The following is a 22,048-nucleotide window of genomic DNA, read 5'->3' as shown; positions in this document are numbered from 1 at the left end:
AACCAGCCTGAGCAAGAGTGAGACCCCTGTCTCTACTATAAATAGAAAGAAATTAATTGGCCAACTAACATATATATAGAAAAAATTAGCCGGGCATGGTGGCGCATGCCTGTAGTCCCAGCTACTTGGGGGAGGCTGAGGCAGCAGGATTGCTCGAGCCCAGGAGTTTGAGGTTGCTGTGAGCTAGGCTGATGCCACGGCACTCAACTCTAGCCTGGGCTACAAAGCGAGACTCTGTCTCAAAAAAAAAAAAAAAAAAAAGAGTGGGTGGTTCTGGCAGATTTGGCAGGGAAAAGCCTACTGCCCATGACAAAGATGCCTGGAAAGAGCCATGCATGCCTGAGTTACAGGAAAGTGTACAGAGAGGAGTTGTTCAGAGCATGGGCTTTCAATTCTTATTTCGATGCCTTTTTTTAACAGTAAAATGTCTCTTCCTCACGGATCTCTAGACTTACTGCACCAATAGTTTTGATGGATTCTGATATCACACTCAATTGGGTCTTCATTACGGTGCTTAAATTACTGACTGCCAGTGTTAGTATTTTGTTGTTTGCAGTTAATTGTGTGATTTAACATGCTACTCTTCTGAAAGGGTAACATCAGAGGGGCCGATGTTTACTCTCAGGGGAGCCCTGTCTGATGTCACTATGTTTACGTAGATCCTAAGCAAAAGAGTCAGTTTGCTAAAATGCAGTTCCCATCCAGTGCAGTCCCTTAGAAACCATCATTTCAGCTGCAGAACTGAAAGCGTTGCTCAGATGCTTCAGGGAATGAGACCAGCAGCATGAACACAGGTGCAAACACACCTTCTCCAGGATTCCCTAAGAGTTGATTGAGGAATATCTGAAGATCTGTAAGTTTCAAGTGACTGTCCAAAAAAAAAAACAAAAAAAACCAGGGTGATTATTTAGATATTTTCTTGTTTTCCTTTCAGGGGATTGTAAGTGTTACTTCATTAGCATCTACCTTCAGGTAAAGCTTCTCAGCGTTCTCCTTATTTTCCAGCTGTCTGTGAAAGTGGCTGTCTCAACGGAGGGAGATGCGTGGCCCCGAATCGATGTGCGTGCACTTATGGCTTTACTGGACCCCAGTGTGAAAGAGGTAATGGCTTCTAAAAATAATTTGCTTAAAGACATTCTGGTGCCTAGAGCTACTATTGGTTTGCACAGTCACTGGGTCTGTGTGGCTACTTCATGGATTTTGCTGAGCTTTGAGGGTGTTTCTGAATTTTCACTGGAAAGGCTCCTGGCATGACAAGACAGTGACCCTGGATCTATGCATGTTTCTCAGCAATTCTTGCCAGTAAAACATGGTACTCAGTAGGGATCATATTCATGAGTGCCAGTTGGCATCAGGATATAAAGAGGAGAATTTTCTGTAAGGGCAGGGATTCAGCTTCTTATTATCCTAGGTAAACTGGAGAGGCGGTCCCAAATAAAACATGTGCATGGAAAGAGAAAAGATTAGTAGGAAAAACATACATATAGATCTATTGGACCTCTTGGGGAGCTGTAGAGGCATGTAAGTTCAGTGTTCAAAATTTGCCATAGAAATATTGAGTATCTGCTGAGAAACTGCTTTCACGTATGAGGTTTATTCAGTACGCACTGAGCCCACCGAAGTGCATAGAATCGTCGTCATTTTTTCATATGACAAGACCAAAGCTCAGAGAGGTCCAGGGATGTCCCCAAGTCTACACACATAATAAAAAAACTTTAATATGAATGTGGTTTTTCTGTTTTCAAGTCTAATGCTTACTGTTGCTCCTGAGTAAAAGAAACATTCTACCTAATTTGCCTACCTGTAAATGTAAACATGATATAGAGATATACGTGGAGGGTTTTTTTCCCTGAACTTTGGTTTTATTAATCATCTTGTCTCCATGTTCATAAAATGTTCTCCTCATTCCTAGTTTTATAGTGAAACTTTAGAAGGTTCATGTCATACAAAACTGAAAAATTAAAAAATACTCATGAACTTATTAAACTGAAATCTTCACTTTTATCCAAAGTTGTGTGAAGACCTTTTTATTCTAAGATGGAAATTAAAGACTTAGATGTTGAATACATGTCATTTAAACCATATAGCAAAGAAAACCAAAGAACAGAGAGTGGTATGTGAGGAATTGTTTATTTTGCTTCTATTTTTAGAAGTTTTTAGAAGTCTACCTAAATTCAGTTATTTGCTAATAAAGCAGCAATACATATTTTAGCAACTCTAGGTCAATTACTGTTATTATGGAATAAATTATATTGTATCTGTATTAATAAGACTACTTCATGGTATTGACATGTGGTGCATAATGAACTCTTGGCCTTTGCAATGCATTTTGACATCCTTTTAGAGTCCGTCCTTAAACTGTTTCTCTTTGCAACTTGCACAGAGGTATTTTTATTGACTAATATATTTACAGTGATATCCAGAGTAATAAAAACAACTGTTTCTATTAGGTAGTGTCATTCCATGGCCTTATTATTTAATCAGTGAAGATGTTGTAGGAGATTAAAATTGTTAACATGTGGCCGGGCGCGGTGGCTTACGCCTGTAATCCTACCACTCTGGGAGGCCGAGGCGGGCGGATTGCTCAAGGTCAGGAGTTCGAAACCAGCCTGAGCAAGAGCGAGACCCTGTCTCTACTATAAATAGAAAGAAATTAATTGGCCAACTAATATATATAGAAAAACTTAGCTGGGCATGGTGGCGCATGCCTATAGTCCCAGCTACTCGGGAGGCTGCGGTAGGAGGATTGCTTAAGCCCAGGAGTTTGAGGTTGCTGTGAGCTAGGCTGATGCCATGGCACTCACTCTAGCCTGGGCAACAAAGCGAGACTCTGTCTCAAAAAAAAAACAAAAAACAAAAACAAAAAAACCCAAAAAACAAAACAAAACAAAATTGTCAACATGTTAACTTGAAGAGTGCTGTGTGAAAATAATGTCTCAGACAATAATGCTGGGTTTAATTTGTTTTGGAAAAATCACTAATAACATAAAGTTACATGGCATCTTACACTTAACAAAGTGTTTCATAATTTGCTGCAAAGAATATTGATGTCCATAGTACAGGTATTGATTATAACACAGTCTAAAATAAAGAGGACATGATATTAAACCATCCCAAAGTTATTTCTACAAAAATTTGTTCTATGCTTAGGATTAAGAAATGGCCGGAATGGGTTAAGTTACTAAACCACTAATCAAAACTGTCATATTGCTTAGGGGTTTCTCCAGGTTTTGGGGTATCTTTAGCTGTTTCCCTCTGGGGAGAAAAGCTAACCTGAAATCTGCCCTAAGGTGTAAATATATGTGGGCCCCTTAAGAATCTTCACAGTGGTGATTTTCAAAATTGAATTCATTCCCAAAATGGCAGATTTTCAGGCAATTGTGGTGGCGGAGACTGGGGAGCAGAAGGCGAGCTTGACTCGTCACCCATGGGTACAGTCCCAGACCTTCAACGGAAGCAGGGAAACATGAGTGTCATTTTCCTCCCCACGTGGGAGAGGGGACTCCAGAATTGTAATTTCATTTATAGAGTCTTCCCGGTCTTTTGCTCTTCTGCAAGTCATCTCCTTACCTCTTTGAAGAATTAGAGGCACTATATATATTCTCTTCCTCGGATGTGTGTTTGTGATTTCAAGAGTGATGAATAAAAGCGTGGGACCGAGTCAGGACAAATCCGTCCTGAAGTGTAGGGAAGTATTTATTCAGTGTGACTTCTTCTGATGGTGGGTTAGTATACTTATTGTTTATTACTGGATAACTACATAGGCTAGTTGCTTTCTGTTTTTATTGGGATGCAGCATTTTATTTTTAAAAATAAACTTCCAGGAAGTCTTTAATAATATTCTTTCTCCCTTCCAGGAGGCTGAGCCCTCAATGCTCCCTCTACGTTTTCCCTTGCACTCTCTCACATCTTTTTTTTTTTAACATGCACTTACAACATCATCTCAAAACAGCATGTTTCTGTCTCCCTCACTAGATTATAAGCTCTTCAGGAGCAGCTGCAGTTTCTTCATCATCTTAATTCCAACACCAAGCTTAATGCCTAATGTGTAGTACATGACTGGTTGAACTGGATTCATTCAATAGCATCAGAAAGTCTGGAGATATAGCTATCGGATATGAACAAGTATACTATCTCCTGGAAATAATCGCTGTTTGCTTACAGTTCTGGACAGTTGTCCCTGGTTTCATGCTATGCAGAGCTGATCACAGTTTTAATGCCTAATCAAATTTGGCCCCATCTTTCAGAAATACGGTCTTTTAGGGCCACAAGACTGTCATTCTTTAGTTGGCAAAGATGCAAAAAGGAGGTGTGTTTTGATCAAAGCCAAATGGCAATAAAAGCAAAAACAAAAAAACTTCCTATCGTGATGTGCTACACATGGAAGGGAACATTTGGAGTGCCAGTTACAAGTACTTCTTAGGGTAAGGATTTTAGTCCCTGAGAGATCTTGGAACTTTTATGCATCAGTAAGTACTGCAGAAACCCAACTTAAGTGTGAAATACCCCGTGGGGATGATACTGGTAGGATGCCAATTAGTGAATCTTAATAACCTATGAACATAGTGCTTTGGGTTTGTGATGGAGAGAAGCAATAGATCCATGCTTGAATTGTGAACCATAACAGTCATTCAACAAATGCAATCAGATTATGAATAAAATTTGTCTTACTTGCAGCTTTTAGCCATTAAAATATTAATAAATATGTTTTAAAATATTCTTGGTAAGACAGCATCATTGGGTAGGTAGAATGATGGTATATTTTACGTTGCCTGTCTCTGCACTGAGAGGATGAAAAGTAGAGACTTGTGGCTGGTTTGGCTGGTGATGTTTACTCTTTAAAAACTGAATATGAATTCATTTAGATAAATTCTCTAGTTAGTCACAGTCTTGTCACTCCCTGTTGTCACAGCTTGTTCACTTCATTCGTTTAGCTTGCATCTTGGCCCTTGTGGGTGCTGAAGTTTACCACTTCCCACTATATTCTCTATCAAAGATTGTCTCTCTTTGTGTTTTCGTTTATATCTCAAGTTCCTTTCCTTTTTATTCATATTTTTTTTGTAAATTGACATTTATGGTTTTCTTGTTGTGCCCCCCTTCCCCGCCCCCCCACCTTCTCTCTGCTTGAGCAACCAGTGGAACTTATCATTGCCTTAGCTCAGTGGTACAGTATGTTAGCATTTGTTATCAGAATAGTGATATGAGGTCAGTGCCTGTTTTGGCAATGACAACACAAGCTAGTTGTGTGTTGCTATGGTTACTGCCAACAAAAAACTGTGTGGAATCACACTTTCTCTTGCCATCTTGCCTCAGAGTACAGACCTTTTAAAATCTTGTTAAATGCTCTTGTATTAAACACAGTGAATCATGTGAGTGCATGAGATTCCCCAAGGTCATGAAAAAAAGAAGTATGATGGGAGTTGACCTGAATTTCTAGATGGGGGTGGTGGTGTGATGATGAGTAGCCTTGTGGAAGAAGAGAAGCAAAGGGAAGACACTGAGAAAACATGATGAGAAGCAAGAGAACCAGGAGAAAACAGAACCAGAGAAACTAAAGGCAAGAAGGAGTTCAAGAAATAGCTTGGCAATTGTTAGTCTCATCCAAGGGTCAAGAGAGAATGAGAGTCATAAAGAGGCCATTAGACATAGTAACAGCTGACATGTGCTGAGTACTTGCAGTGTGCCAGGTGGTGTGGCCTACAATACTTCATTGTTAATTCTAGTCACTATAGGAGATAATCAAATATTTTACCTGTTTGAGATTAAAAAAAAAAAAGACTTAGATTAAAAAAAAAAGTAAAACTAATTTTCTCACATGGTTCCTAAAGCATGTGGAATTGGTTTAATGTTTTAATGTCAAGGTTTGTGTGAGCCAGAGGATGAAGCCTTTTGGAAGCACAAATGCTAATAACGCTAATAACAAGAAGTTTTCTGTCATTACTCCATATGGAGGTCTTCATCCTGTACTGTCAGAATATGAGCGTGCACACGGATTCTTCTAAATCCTGATTCATTTGTTCTGTGTTAAATTCCTACCCAAGTCTAAACTGTGAAGACAATATTTGGATTTTAATCAATTTATGGAAGTCTGTTTGCTGTTATGCTTTGCTATTTGTAGACAAAGTATAGGGGAAAGCATTGTTGACCTGCTAGCTTTAAGGTAAAGGAACAATGGGGGCAAGATTGCAGTAGAATAAAAATGAGGATGGAAATATCCTTAGTCTTTTATAGAAGTGGAAGGAACAGTGGAAGGTGAACTAAATCTTCCTACATGGAATTGCTTCCTAGGGAATTATAGCATTAATGGAGCTGGAAACGGATTTTGTTCATTTGTTTGTTTGTGCAATAATGAAACAGAATAGAACAAACAACAGCTAGATTGATTATAATTCCACCTAATTTTCATAGGTGCAGTTGACATTTGAGAAATTGTTATCCTCATACCTTGACTTCTCTGAGGATATAAAAAATGTGATTTTTTGCACAGATACCTTTTTAATGATTTCATTGAACAATTTTCAAAAAACTATTGCATTAAGCAATTGATAAGCATTTATCATATAAATCCAAGAAAATAGTGTCTATACTGTGTCCAGTGAATAGACAGGGCTAACATATAATGATCCAAATATATAATAATCAGATAGCCCATTTTGGATACACCTACTTTATAAAAGAGGGTGGAAGCACTGTTATCTTAGAGGTCTGTTCAGAGAGCTTCCTGGAATCAGGAGCTGATTTTCTCATTTTTTTTCTCCTAGAGTTTTTCTGGAAGGCAATGAAATATAGATTCACTTTTTTTTTTTCTACATGGAAGTAAATTTTACAAAGCAGTATTTCTGACATGATTTTTACATAATTTAAAATTGTAGGTGGCCATTATAAAGGTTACAGAGTAAATGCCATAGGCTAACTCCCAATCTCCAAATGCTTTTAAAAGGCAGAGCTCTGTGAGCTACATGTATTTTCTTCTTTCCAAAAGGTAACAAGCAGTAAACTATTATTACTAAATGTGTTGAAGGGTTCACTTTTGGTACTTATTAAACATTTGAAAGCCTTATTTTTGTTATTTAGTCTAAATGGAAAGTAAGTAACAATGTGTAGATCGCATAGACTGAATGCCTTAAATGTTATTGTATGTCTAAAGTGGTATCGCAACATTTGACAGCTGGTGCATCATTGAATAAACTGGATTTTCCTAGAATAATTCTAGGAACTACATCTGTTGACATAGACATTTGTGTTTGTGGCTGAGTAAAATGCACGGAGGGTACACATGCCCTCCTGCCTTGCAGGCTGCACATGCCTAGTATGAACAGGCAGCACGGGTGGGATGCATTCAGACAGCAGCTTGATTTTCATCTCCCACTCACTGTCCCAAGTTCTTCTCCGCTGGTGGTTAAAATCTTTTGGTCCCTTTCAGAATTTCTCCTCTGCAGGTCCCTTATTGTGGGCAGAGGCATCTGTGTTCTCATTGTTGCTTACGTTTCCTTCCTCAACCTCTGGGCATCCAGTGGTACCCCCAGACTCCTGAGCCCCTTTTGCTGCCCCAGGAAGTTCTCTGGCAAAGCATCTGAGCTCACCCTACATCAGCTTTCTCTTTAGTGGCCCATAACTAGTTGGCGGAAAACTCACATGCATTTTTTTCCCCACAATAAGTTGCCAGAGTGCAAACCAATTTTGACATAGTAACAACAAACCCTACTTGGAACCATTGGGTACGCATCTGGCCATCCAGTTTCTGAGTGTTTCACAGTCTCTAGTCTACAGTGTCCTACAGACTTTAGGGGATACCTACCACATGCTCTGAGCAATCTCCTTGAAGCCCCTCTCATGGCTTGGCATCATAAAGAGCCCTCTACCAGTTTCTTAGAAAGAGCTAGTAACATCCCAGCCCTCTTCCGAGTAACCCTTTTCCCATCTCTTATCACCTTGGGCATGTTAATATTCTTGATATGCACAACAGTTTAAGAGCTTGCCATCACCTTCTTTGCAAATTATGTGTCATAACTTCACACTTGACTTAGTGACATCTGTTTGGATCCCACTCAGCCACAAAAAAACATTAGTGATCTAGCACCTTTTGTATTATCCTGGATGGAGCTGGAGCCCATTCTGCAAAGTGAATATCACCATAATGGAAAAACAAGCACCATATGTACTTACCATCAAATTGGTATTAACCGACTTAACAGACCAATACTTAAGTGCACATATAGTGGTAACATTGACTGGGTGTTGGGCAGGTGGGAAGGGGGTGGAGGGGATGGATATATTCACACCTAATGGGTACAGTGCGGACCATCTGGGGGATAAACATGCTTGAAGCTGACTCAGGTGGGGCAAAGGCAATATATGTAACCCAAACATTTGTACCCCTATAATATGCTGAAAGAAAAAAGAAAAAGGAAGTGGCATCTGTTGTCTTTGGTGCTTCAATGGGAACTTCGATTTTAATATTCTCTTATACTAAAGCTAGTAATACAGCTATTAAATTTGATGTAAAATTTGGTATCATGGTTTCATCTTCAAAAAATTTGGTTTCAAGTTTATTTTTAAATTTCTTTTTAGCTTTTATGAACTTTTAATAACGATAAAGCTACTTTTTATGTTAGTGGCCACATTTAACATTCAGACCACTTTCCAGTCTTCGGTGTTCAAAACACTAGAGCAACACTGACCAATAGAAATGTTAAGGTCATTAAATGTGAAATGTCCAATTTCGAATCAAAAGAGTAGTTTGTTGTATCTCAAACAAGAAGCAGTACAGTTTTTCAAAGTATGCACCTAAACTCTTTACGCAGTTTTGCCATTTTAACGCTAGTTTGCTTATGTCAGCAGCTAAGAACCCTGAAGAGTGAGTGGTGGTGAAATCACAAAAGGCATTTTCTACAGCTTGTTGAGAATTGAATATTTTTCCTTGCAAGAAGTGGTCCAAAGTCTGGAAGAAGTGATAGCCAGTTGGTCTAAGCTGTGATGAATATAGTGGATGACAGTTTCCAAATCCAGTTTCTGTAGTTTGAGCAGCATTGTTTTTTTTGTGACATGTGGTCTTGCAAGAGGATTGGCCTGTCTTTAATGACCAATCTTGGCTGCTTAATCATAAGCATCCTCATCATTTCATCCAATTGGTTGCAGTAGACATCTGCTATAATCTATTGACCAGGTTTCATGAAGTTGTAGTGGATAATACCAGCTCTGGACCACTAAACAGATACCAACCATTAGCTTCTTTTGAGGAATATTCAGTTTTGGACTGTGCTCTGACACTTCATCTTTGTCCAGCCATTGTGTTGCATGCTGGTGATTGTCAAAAGGAATCCATTTTTCATCACATGTAACTATACGGTGTAGAAATCGTTTGCCTTTATGTTGTGACAGCAAAAAAAGGCAAGTTTCAAAATGATTTCTCTTATCAGGCTCATTTAATTCATGAGGAACCCACCATCTATCCAGCTCCTTTACCTTGCCAATTTGTTTCAAATGGTCTAATATTGTTGGAATAGTAATGTCAAACCTTGTTGCTAATTCACATGTAGGTTGAGAAGGATTTGCTTCCACTATAGCTTTCAGTTCATCATTATCCACCTTGGTCTCAGGTCACCCACATGGTTCATTTTCAAGATTAAAATCACCAGAACAAAACTTCTCAAACCATCTGTATACTGTGAGTTCATTAGCCACATCCTTCTCAAACACTTCCTTGATATTTTGAGCTATTTCTGCTGCATTGGTTCCACAAGAGAACTCATATTAAAAAATGATGCTTATTTTTTACTTATCTATGGTTTCACAAAAATTGCTTCAAAAAAAAAAAAACAATAACCTTGAAAGATAATCACAAGCCAAACCATGCATTTGAAAGAATGAGGATGTGCCATCACAATTAGAAACAACAACAAAAGAAACCCCAAAAACAAGAAGTTGCAAAGTGAAATGTCAGAGACATCCACTGTCAAACTTAGTACTTAAGAAAATCATGGACATTCCATGCTTAATAACCTGATATAATGTGAACCACATGTACAATTTTAACTTTTCTTATACCCACATGAAAAAGTAAAAAGAAACAGATGAATTAATTTTAATGATATATTTTATTTAACCCTATACACACAAAAGCTTTATGTTCATAGTCAATATTAAAAGTTATCAGTGAAATATATTGCATTCTCTTTTGCATTCTAAATCTTTGAAATCCAATGTGTATATTAAACCACACCTCAGTTTGCGCCAGCTAATAGCCACATGTGGCTAGTGGCTACCATATTGTACAGCACAGCTCTACAGCTTTGCTTCCAGTGATATACATCAAACTTCACCTGAGGTCTCTATTAGATTTCTAATTTTCCTTCCTCCTCTCCTTCTCCAAATTCTCAGAAAATAGCAGGTTAGAGAATCAAAGAGAGGCTGCATTCATATTTGAAAAGTAAACCAACTTACAAAAGAACTGGGGCCTCCAATTAGAGTCTAATTTTTCAGATCCTCTGTCTTAGTGGAATTTTCTTAAAATATAAGTGATAAGCACAATCTCTCGTGGTCCTATCAATTACATATAACAACCACAGCAAATGTTTAATAGAGGCTAGGCACTGAGCTAGGCATGATAGTAGACTCAGAAAGAAGTATATATTGTTCTTCACATCAGGGACTTAAAATAATTTTTTTGAAACACAGACATGCGTAGTATATCTGAAATAGTTAAATAACCAAGCAGGGCAAGGATTAATGTAAGCAGAGAAGAAGAGGGAAAGTACAGGTGAAGGGAAGAGATAGTACAAAGATTCAGTCTCAACGTGACCTGGGGAAAAGGAAGGACAGGGTCCTCTTTAGGAAGGCCCTGCTGTGTCAGCTCTCATGGTGCTGGAGACCTATGGATCTATGGCAAGTCTCTTTGTGATGCCCTTCTATTCTACTGAATTATGCTTCTGCACCATTTCTGTCTGAGGAAGGGTATTGGGATTTTTAAAAAATTCTCCTTTGTATGTATAAATTAGTAGGGGACTGGTCTGTTTCTAAAACTGTTTTAGCTTCATCTTATGGATAGCAGTCAGGAGACCCTTACCAGTTTTAGATGCTCACTGGAGAGTACTTGAGAACACTTAGTGTTTATGTTCCCTAGTAGTTATAATCTTTAGAGAGTCTGTGCTCTTTTTGGTTTATGAATGTATATTGGACAGGTATATGGAGCTTCATGGTCCAAATGGTGTGCCAAAGTGCTTTTCATTTTTTAGAACCTCAGTCCCATGGGGGCTTCCATGAAATGAAGTTTCCATGGTCAATATCATTTTGGAAACTCTATCCTCTTCTTGGAGAGGCAGAAGGTATGTTAGCATATTAACTATTGGGAGTCCTGCAGGAAGGAAACGGTTTTTACTTAGTTTAACCCAGCATTTCCAAATCCATTAATTTTAGAATCCCCTTCTCCCTTTCTTCTCCCTTAACACCTTTAATTTGTTTATCTTGAAGATGTGGATTCCTATTATTTTGATAGTTATTTTGGAAGTCATTTGACATCTATATGACAACATTTTTGTATTCCAGATTGCCATTTTAAATCTATATATGATCTTCCTTCTGAAGATGAATATTTGTTTAACTGTCTAGAAATTTTTGGAGGAAGAGGCACTCACCTTTTGGGTTCCTAAGAGGGTTTATTTGACAGTTCATTTAAGTGCAGCATGAAACACCCATCCTTTGGGGTTTGGTTCTCAAATATTTTAAGGAATCACCTAGGCAAGCTGGACCATCCCGTGAAATATGGATATATTCCTGGTTCTGAATGGTTTGATGTGGTTGGTGTGCATGTCATCCTGGTTCAGTCCTTGGGAGTACTCAGTCCTTGGGGGTACTTCTAGAACTAGGAGTATCAGATATTCATAGAACTAGAGCTCCCTTTTCTAGACTGGTTAAATCCTTTTCTTTCAAGGTCAAGTTTTAGGCTCATTTCCTCCCCAGTCAGTTCCTGACCACAGGAAGCTCCCTCATTCTACTTCCATAGTGCTGACTGAAATCACCCCTTCTGGCCTCCTGGAGCCCATTCATATTTCAGTGAGTCAGTGAATCTATTAAACTTTTGGTCTTTGTCATTCATTTTAAGGACTTCATCAGCCATTTGGCATTTTTATTCCTCTAATGAATTCTTGTTTTCCTTGCATTTTATGACATTTAAAAATAATTAGGTGACCCAGTCCTTGTCTTTGGGGATATACACTGATGATTTTTAATAATGTTTACCAAGAAGTAGGGAATGAGCATATTCACCTTGTCAAAAAACTTTTTGCTATGTACATTTATTGATTGTTGTGTTGAAATACTTATATCAGCATAAAACTATCTAAAATCCTATTTCATGGGTTTTGGAAAGCCTTCTCACCAAGTTCTAATATTTTGTTTCCTTAAAAATATTTTCTTTACTAAATGAAACATAGATGATTTATTAATTTTAAAATATGAAATAATTATATCTGTATTTTTTATCAGTATTTTCTTTAAAAACTAAGTTTGATCTGTCAGCCCCATGATCTGGGAATTATGAAATTAGCTAGTTTACTTTGTGGGCTAATGAAACACTGATTAGATATAGTCTTTCAGCCAGACTATGGTACTCTCCATAGACCAGAAACTACAAATAAGATCTGATATTTCTTCCTATCTCACTGAGTACCAAGCCCAGAGCTGGGAAGAGAGTAGATATTTATGAAATATTTTTTTATTAGCTTAATTTAACTTTGGGATCTTGGAGTTGATGAGAAACAGTGTTTAAGTGTTAAATATATCTGTTCAATACAACATTTTTTTTTTTGAGACAGAGTCTCACTTTGCTGCCCAGGCTAGAGTGAGTGCCGTGGCGTCAGCCTAGCTCACAGCAACCTCAAACTCCTGGGCTCGAGTGATCCTTCTGCCTCAGCCTCCCGAGTAGCTGGGACTACAGGCATGCGCCACCATGCCCGGCTAATTTTTTTTTTTATATATATATCAGTTGGCCAATTAATTTCTTTCTATTTATAGTAGAGACAGGGTCTCGCTCTTGCTCAGGCTGGTTTCGAACTCCTGACCTTGAGCAATCCGCCCGCCTCGGCCTCCCAAGAGCTAGGATTACAGGCGTGAGCCACAGCGCCCGGCCAATACAACATTTTTTAAAATTCTTTTTTATTTCAGCATATTATGGGGGTACAAATTTTAAGGTTACGTATATTGCCCTTGCCTCCCCTCCCCCCTCAAGTCTGAGCTTCAAGCATGACCATCCCTCAGACGGTGCACATCTCACTCATTATGTATGTATATACCCGTCCCCTCCTCCCCCCTCCCACCTGCCCAATACCCGATAAATGTAATTCCTATATGTTCACTTAGGTGCTGATCAGTTAATATAACATTTTTTAAAAAAAGATACTCTGAACAGCAGTACTTCACAAATCCATCTGTATCTCATATGGAAATATGAGTATAGATATTTATATTCAAAATGTATAGGAAGCAAATTCTTTGGAGTGCATGAAAGGAAATGTTCTCCTACGTACCTATCATATTCCCTGAACAATAATATCTTTTTTCTCTGAACTATTTCAGAAGAGCTTTGTAAGTAAACAATAGTTTGGGGTTTGTTTTCCTCAGGAAATAAAGCATGTTCTAATGGTTCGATTGTTACAATAGGCCCATTTCTATCTCTGTCCCCAGAGATCCTTTATCCTCTTGCCTGCCTTCTCATAGGAGGTATCATTGACCTTCACTGTTGTAAGACACTGAACCAGGCTGAAAGAGAAGGCTTGCAGATTGGAGGAAACTTTTACCCAAATTAAAAATATTTTTACAAACATGCACTAGCTCTTAAGGAATCATTTCTTTCCTAAAGTCCCAAAGGAAATGCTCACATTCTGTTAGGGGTTCCAGTGATACGTGCTTTCAATTAAAACTACCGAACTTTGAAAGACCAAGGCAAAGCCACAGCCCGACTAGAGGTAAAATTTGACTCATTTTTTTTTTTTTTTTTTTGAGACAGAGTCTCGCTTTCTTGCCTAGGCTAGAGTGAGTGCCGTGGCGTCAGCCTAGCTCACAGCAACCTCAAACTCCTGGGCTCAAGTGATCCTCCTGCCTCAGCCTCCCAAGTAGCTGGGACTACAGGCACAAGCCACCATGCCCGGCTGATTTTTTATATATATATATATTAGTTGGCCAATTAATTTCTTTCTATTTTTATGGTAGAGACAGGGTCTCGCTCAGGTTGGTTTTGAACTCCTGACCTTGAGCAATCCGCCCGCCTCGGCCTCCCAGAGTGCTAGGATTACAGGCGTGAGCCACCGCGCCCGGCCTTGACTCATTCTTTATGTAATGATTTGTAAACTTGAAAACTGGAGAATATTTTAGAACCTTCTTATTGTACTATGGGAAAAACAAAAGCAGGGGTACACATAGCATCTTAATGATAATAAAACTGGATTTAGAAAGTACAGCGTCATAGAATTTGAATTGTTCTCCGAGGAAAACAACTCTTCAACACCATCAAAAACTCTTTAATATTTTTTAAGCCGTATACTTTGGAGTGGGCTGGGGCAGTCTCTTTTCAGACCTTATTTAGGCCTTATTTCTTCCTGCAGTGTTCCCCACATTGCCAAGCAGGACAAGCTATCACAAAACTAAACAAAGGGCAGGGACCGAGAAGGCGTCACATCACTTGACCCAGCCAATTGGAAGTGTACACAGGGCTCCCCCATTCTCATGATTCCTGAGTTGTTATTCTTTACTTTTTTATGAATGAGAGGAAATGATAGGGAAATCATTTTCAGAACTAAATCGTATCCCAAAGGAGTCTTCATTCCAACTTGTCAATATTACGTGACAGTCATTTTAATGTTTTCATTTAAAATGCCTAATTAGGAGGAATTGTGTGTGTGTGTGTTTTAATGTCCAGCCATTCATACAAAACTGGTTAAAAACTCAGACTCTGAAGATAAATCCTGCCATTTGCTGGCTCTGGGGCCTTGGTGGGCAAGTTCCTGCATGTCTCTTTGCTACAGTTTCCTAGTCTGCGCAATGAGAATAATAATAGTATTTATCTAGTTAGATTGTTGGGAAGATTAAATGAGATAATCCATAACGAACTTAGCGCAGGGCCTGGCACATAATACATGTTTAATAAATGTTAGCTATTTATAATTCTTATTCTCATGAAAGTGACAGTAATCTTGATCGAAAAGCGTTGTTTCACAAACAAGATCACGAAATTTTCCTGTATCCCTGACATTAGACCTAAACTTAGAGGCCCCGCTGTGACCATTTTTCCACTGAGAAGTGTTGTTGTTTTACCAGAGCAGCATATTTTTTGGATCCCTGTTCAGATGAAGCCTAACATTCTTAAGCTGGATACAAGACCAACCATGTGGTTTTCTTTAATACCCATTCAACTGTTGCAATCGTAGCAAAGGCTAAAACTACGGCGGTGCGAATGGAATGGTAATAAAGACAGGGGAAAATGAAGCGGGAGTGAAAACCATTTCCATAAAATGTAATGATGCCTGGGGCTGGGCCGAGAAACATTTGTTTTCCCAACAACTAACTAAAGGTTACTGAAAGCCTTTGTTTACTTTTATTGACACGTACACAGCAGAAAGCGCCAGTAGTGAAATATAAGAGGTCCTTAGCTATTTTAGAAACATGATATTCTGAAAATCAATGAAAGATGGTAGGCACTTATCCATCAGCAGAGTAAACTGAACACATCTAGAAAGTATACATGGAGTTTCCAGGTGGCTATGAGAAGGTGAGTGTACAGATATGGCATAGTCAGGTGGGGTGGGAATGTGGGGGGGTGGGGGGTAGAACCACATGCCATTCTTCTTTTGCTGCAAAGGACTAAAAAAGTATTCGTCCCCTAGGACTAACGCTAGAAAAAAACCCAAAACATTGGGGTATCTTAAACTCATAAATTTCAAGCCACCCTTGTTAGAGAGTGTTCAATTTTGCTACATTTATTTATTTATTTATTTTGAGACAGTGTCTCACTTTGTTGCCCAGACTAGAGTGAGTGTCGTAGCATCAGCCTAGCTCACAGCAACCTCAAACTCCTGGGCTCAAGCAATCCTCCTGCCTCAGCCTCCGGAGTAGCTGGGACTACAGGCATGCGCCACCATGCCCGGCTAATTTTTTCTAGTTGGCCAATTCATTTCTTTCTATTTATAGTAGAGACAGGGTCTCACTCTTGCTCAGGCTGGTTTTGAACTCCTGACCTCCAGCAATCCGGCCGCCTTGGCCTCCCAGAGTGCTAGCGATTTTGTTAAATTTAGCTGTGAAAAGGTACGATGTTAAGCTGAGAGAAATTGTTTTCAGAAGAGAGAGGCCACGCGAGTTATTTCTCAGGCACTGTGCTAGTGACTGGAGATGTAGAATAGTGAATGAAACACATGCACTCTGCCTTCTGGAGTTATGCTCTAGTGGGGAGACTGAAGCAGCGGTCGGAAGAGCGTGTGGAGGATGCGCTACAGGTCGCAGCACATTGAGATGTGTGTGTTGGTGCTGCAACTCCTGCCCTGGGGCATAATAAGAGCCCTGTGCATTTTTCTACGGCGTATTAAAAACCTGATGGCTCAAGTTGACCATAAGAATCTGCCCTAAAGAGCCTCCAAATACTGATTTCACTAAGAGGAGAGAGTTCTTCTTGTCGGTTCCTAATGCCCTTCAGAGTCAGAGGGACCTTGAGTGTTATGTTGCTTATATTGCTTTTCCTCTCATCCTTCTGCTCTTGCAGGGACTCTGACTCCTAGCTTTCCCCCAGGAACATTATTAAACCGAACCTCAAGTGCCCTAAAAAAAAATGCATAAAACAAGTACACCATGAAAGTGATTTGTTTAGGCATCAAGTACTTTGAAATAATGCATGCTTTTAAATAGACGCCTGCAGACTTGTCCCCAGGGAATGCCTTTGGATGTCATTATAATAGCAGTTCTGGCCTTAATAAATCATTTGTTATTTGGACAAGTCACGGCCACCCCCTCAGTCACTAGATACATTTGTAATGGTTTATGTGAACAATAACAACAGCCACCTAGCAACATGCTGTTTGGTCGTGTCATTTTTATAATGCCACATGTGGTTTTGTGGGCTTTTAGAAAGATAAATTGTTACTGCATCTAAAATCTTGATGCAGTAAAAATTGCTGAAAATTAAACAGCAAAGATCGTTAGAGGCCCACTGTGCACAATAGGTGAAATCTGCGTGGTGTGTGGCTTTGTATAAGAACGACACATAGGTTTTTGCTAGTTGGTTAGTACTTTTCTACTCCATAAGGGAGGGACTGTATCTGTCATGTTCACCATTTTATGTTCAATGTGTGACACCCAATAGCTCAATAAGTATTTGTTGACTAGATGAACGAATACAGGAGTAGTTTTCAGGCATAGTTTGTTTCTTGAATCTCTTGTAACTCAAAAAAAGAAATGACTTATCTGCCATCTGTACTTTTAATGGATAGTTTTCCCTTGTTATTTTTAAACTATGAACAGTGTCCAGTATAGTCAAGTGAATTCTGTGAAGTGTTAATAGCTTAGAGATGCCAAATTTCTGTGATCCCTGCCATTTATGCAGCACTTATAAGCATAAACTGCCTTAGTCCTTGGAGCAACCCTGTATGAAAACTTATATTTTATAGCCAAGGAAACTGAGGTTGAAGGGAACCTCTGTGACTCCTTAAGGCAAGTGTCTGGGAATGAAATCTGTGTCTTCTCAGTCAGCTTAGACTATGGTGCATCCATATAGTCCAACAAATATTTGTCTTTCTTTTAGAGCTCACAATTGTCTCTGGCATTACTTTCAGCTGTTATTAATCTTTTTTATTTTAGCTCTGTTTTTGTTCTTTCCTCTCATTTCACACTCCTCTTTGATTTCCAGTTGGACTGCTGACACTTTGCTGTTTCTGTTCTCTGTGTCTCATAGTCTGTAGATTAATTTTTAAAATTCTAAATTTTAGGGAAGCAGGCAAATCTTTAGACTTGACTTCGTTGGGGAGAGCTTATCTTTCATTGTAAGTGGATGTTGTATATGGCGAAACCACTTCTGCTCAGGCTGTGATGAGTGTAGAAACGGATGTGGGAGCTTAGCTGAAATTGAGCTGCGACAGGAATAGAAAGGCAAGGTGTTCCCTACGGAGACTGAGGACACACAGGCATGGAGAACCTGGATGTCTGAATGAATGTCCTGCGGCTCTGTCTGTCACTCTGCCCAGGACATCCTTCTGGTGTCATTTCTGTGAAGCTAGACCAGGGTATATGGGAGTGTGTATTCAGGGGAGGGTTGAGAATTGGTTTTCTTTTATAATGAGTTTCTTTTCTTAATGAACACATCAGGAGATTTGCAGTTTCTTTCTTGTAAAAACTCCTGGGAATCTAGAGTCAGAGAATAGTCTCCTCTAAGAGCACGAGTTCCATAAGAACGGGGATTTTTGACTGCCTTGTCATAAGTGGCTAGACAGTGTCTGATACACAGATGCTCCATAAATATTGCCGAATAAAAGAATGGATCTGACATATATCCAGCATATCATTTTTAGCAATAGGACCTAGGTTCACAGTGGAGTGAGTGACTTGTCAGTGCGTTGCTATGATGATGTTCTGAGCCCACCCTGCCTCAGTTACTCAGTGACAACAAGCTCAAGCCGTGTCAGAGTTGGCATTTGGTTCTTGTCTGCCCTGCTGCACACGTGTGTGCAGTTCTACTTGCTGTTTCCGTGGGTTCTTTCCTGCCCTCCTGACTCACTGTCCTTTCTTATGAAATTGTAATTTGCTTTAGGTTAATTCTATAAAACAAAATAGTAACTGTAGCTAATCTGTGGCCGAAAATAGGGGGATAAAAATGAAAAGAATTAAAATTAATTGGCTTGAGTAGCCTGAAGTGACATGAATTAATATGCTATCAATTTTCTTCCCTTGAGAAACATTTGGTCACAAGGAAATCTGGCTTTCAGAAGAAATTCAAATTTGGTTGTGTAGCTTTTGGCATAGTCTAACTTCACTGGAATGGTCTAAAGTGGATTTTCTTTTGTTTTTTCCCATGCCTTACTGTGGGCGCTCAAAAAGACCCAGTCTCTTGACTGAAGAGTTTTCCGCCATCCATAGACTGAGCATTATCTTGCCAAATAATATAGAGAAATCAGTTCACTGAGTGTGCTTGGAGCAGTATATCATACTAGGCTGAGGCATCTTAGAAAGCCCGAAAAGCTAATGTCAGAGATGAATATAGAGTTTTCAAGGAGAGGTGGAGAAAGAGACTGATTGATTGATTGATCTCCAAAGGGTAGGGGTTATAGTACATATTTCATAGTGCTGGGAAACTGCAAACTTTTAACAGATGTTTTTCAGTTGCCCTGAGAAACACAAATGTCACGTTCATCTGACTGTCAGGAACTAATGGTCCTAAAGACTATGTGTTTTCTTTTAGCCAGGGTGTGTCTATAGTGTCTATATGGTTTTCTTTGATGGTGTCACTGTGTGGGTAGGTATGAGGATCTGTTGGCTTAGGAGTGACTGGGAAAACTGGACAAGGAAGAAAAAGAAAATGAAAATAAGCTGTTGGATTGAGAAATACTAAGAAGGATGGAAATTTCAAGATTTTTCTTTTAACTTCAGTGACTGCAAAAAAATAAAAAAGAGAGAATGAAACAAATGTCAGGATCTATCTCTTCAATTTCAAAATTTGTATTTTATAGCTATCCAATAACTCTTGTTTCTTCTTTAAACTCTACTTATACAATATTAAACATATTTTGGAAACTTCTTCACTAAATAAGTGTATTCAGAAACTACTTCACTAAATAAGCAAGTATTCTCATTAAGCATATTTCAGAGGAGTTACAGGGCAGGTCAATTACTTTCTTAGAAACAAGGAAGACCTTGTTCCTTTATCCATCATAAATTTGTTCTTTTATTATTTGTGTTCTTTATCTTTTCATTTGGGTTGTCTTATTATTTGGGTTATTTATCTTTCATTAATTCATTCCATCTTAGAGTAACATTTATTTTTATATAGGACTATCTGATTTTAGAAAAAATACATTGTTTATTTAATGGGCTCCTTTTTTAACTTCAGGAAGTTAATACTACTGACAACTCTGTTAGTCCTAATGATTGCTAAAAAGAGATGCACCCTACCACTCTGAAGGCGATTTAGATGAATTAAATCTAAGCATACGTGGGTTTGACTGAGTAGGTAAGAGGTATTCATTGATTAAGAGCACTTTTTAGGACATGTGAGCCTGAAAGTGCCTAATTTATAACTTAGTTTTTTTCTTTTTCCCCCCATCCTTTAAGACTTTGTGAAGGGATAGGGCATAGAGTGCTCCTTTCTTACATAGTTTCTTTTCCAGACTAATGTGGACTGAGATAAGATTTACAGATGCATGGAAGAAGTCCATATGTAAATCAAAAGATTTCCAGAAATATTCTCCTCATTGTTCTTCAGAGCTGCCCCAGATGTTCACGGGTTTCAGAAAGGTAGCTTCTGGGGAGTTGAGACTTTATAGAACATAAAAAAATTAAAAAATACCAACTTTTTCCTTCCCTGCATTTTTGAGAGGGTAGTAGAAATATATGTTCAACTGTATATAGTTGAAACCAGAATATGAAAAGAAAAATAGTGACCATTATTAAAATTAAGCAGCAGGCTTAACAGAAAGGACTGTTTTGCTTCATAAATGGAATTATTCCTAAATTCAGTTGGCATGGTATTTTTAAAAATTGGTTTTTTTTAATCAGGAAATTATCCATTACAAACATGTAAAGAATAACTTCTTACTCTCTGCTGTAATTGCTACATCCAGATGTTTGCCATGACAGACAATAATAAGTAAGGGGTGGTGCTCCTGGTGAAATCTCTGGTCCTCATATGGCATTTGCCCTGCCTACCCTCCTGTCAATGCTGTGTTCACTTCCCTGGTACTTGATCACTGAAAGTGTCTACAAGCTTTAACAAGTTGAAGATGCATTTCTGCAGCTGACATTTTTCACTTAAAAATAAATCACAGGATGCTCTTTGGCGAGCCCACGCCTAGGAGTGGAACGTTAACAAAGGATACGTCAAACCACAAACACTTCTAGTGGATCCAATTCACAGTGTTGCCACACAGCCTGAAAAAATAACATTATTACCAGCAAAAGTATTGTCTACAACTGTTCAGTCATTATCCCTATGAATGGGCTTTTTGAACAGCCATGTGGATATAGGTACTCTGTGCTTCTTACCTTGGAGATTTGAATTTATTTTCCCTATTTCTGTCCTTTAATGGATGGACTAACAATGAATTCAAACTATTTGCCAAGCTTAGAACGATTGATTTAAAATATTTATTTTCTTCTCAAATACTTGAAACAATAGAATCACTTTCTATTTCCTACTCCTATTCCTTGGCCAAAAATACATAGTCCAGACTTCAAATTCTTCCTGTAGACTGCATGTAACAAGATTGTTGGTTGGTATAAAGAGAAATATTCTTTATTAACAAGTACATAATAATAGCAGCTTAGTTGTTAAGCTGCACAAACAAATCATGTGGTGCCAGCTGATGACTGGTCTGCTTTTATCACAAAAGATATGTATAAATATACTAATCTTAGTGTTGTATGCCACCTGAGACTTTATAGGAAAGATTTGTAAGTAGGCTGATCAGGCTGTATTAGCCAGCTCACTTCCTACCATATATTATTAATTCATGCATTATGGAGAGTCACCAACACATGAAATAAAAAAGTAGAAATGGCACTGCTGAGTCGTCACAAGCTATTGACTAAAGAATCTTCAGGGAAGGAGGGGCAATGAACATTCTTTGGACCACTTAATTCAAGAAAGAACAGGCTTTGTTTATTTAAGAGGCCTGTCTGTCTGTTTCCTGATCACATTCTTATTGTGAAAATGCCAGAGTGTATTACAATGGATAAAATGGGAGAGAAAAATTCTAATGTAAGTGGGCCAGAAAAGAGTGGTGGTAGATATTTGAATGCCCCCTCTCCCGGAACGAATCAGCGGTTCATAATCCTGAAAAACGTTTTAACTTTGAGAACTGAG

At 38.6% G+C, this 22,048-nt stretch overlaps 1 protein-coding gene across 1 annotated transcript in view; it reads left to right on the top strand.

Annotated features, from left to right (window-relative positions):
- The window catches only part of FBN1 (fibrillin 1), a 235,036-nt gene that overhangs the window by 47,667 nt on the left and 165,321 nt on the right, over positions 1–22,048 (top strand). The window contains exon 6 of the mRNA XM_076004337.1: positions 1,006–1,101. Within this exon, the coding sequence (XP_075860452.1) occupies positions 1,006–1,101 (96 nt within the window). The remainder of the gene's footprint in view (positions 1–1,005; positions 1,102–22,048) is intronic.

The sequence above is a fragment of the Microcebus murinus genome, chromosome 6, assembly GCF_040939455.1.
Source record: "Microcebus murinus isolate Inina chromosome 6, M.murinus_Inina_mat1.0, whole genome shotgun sequence".
Classification (NCBI taxonomy): domain Eukaryota; kingdom Metazoa; phylum Chordata; class Mammalia; order Primates; family Cheirogaleidae; genus Microcebus; species Microcebus murinus.
Note: the sequence above shows the minus strand (reverse complement) of the source record. Positions and strands in the feature narration are given on the sequence as shown.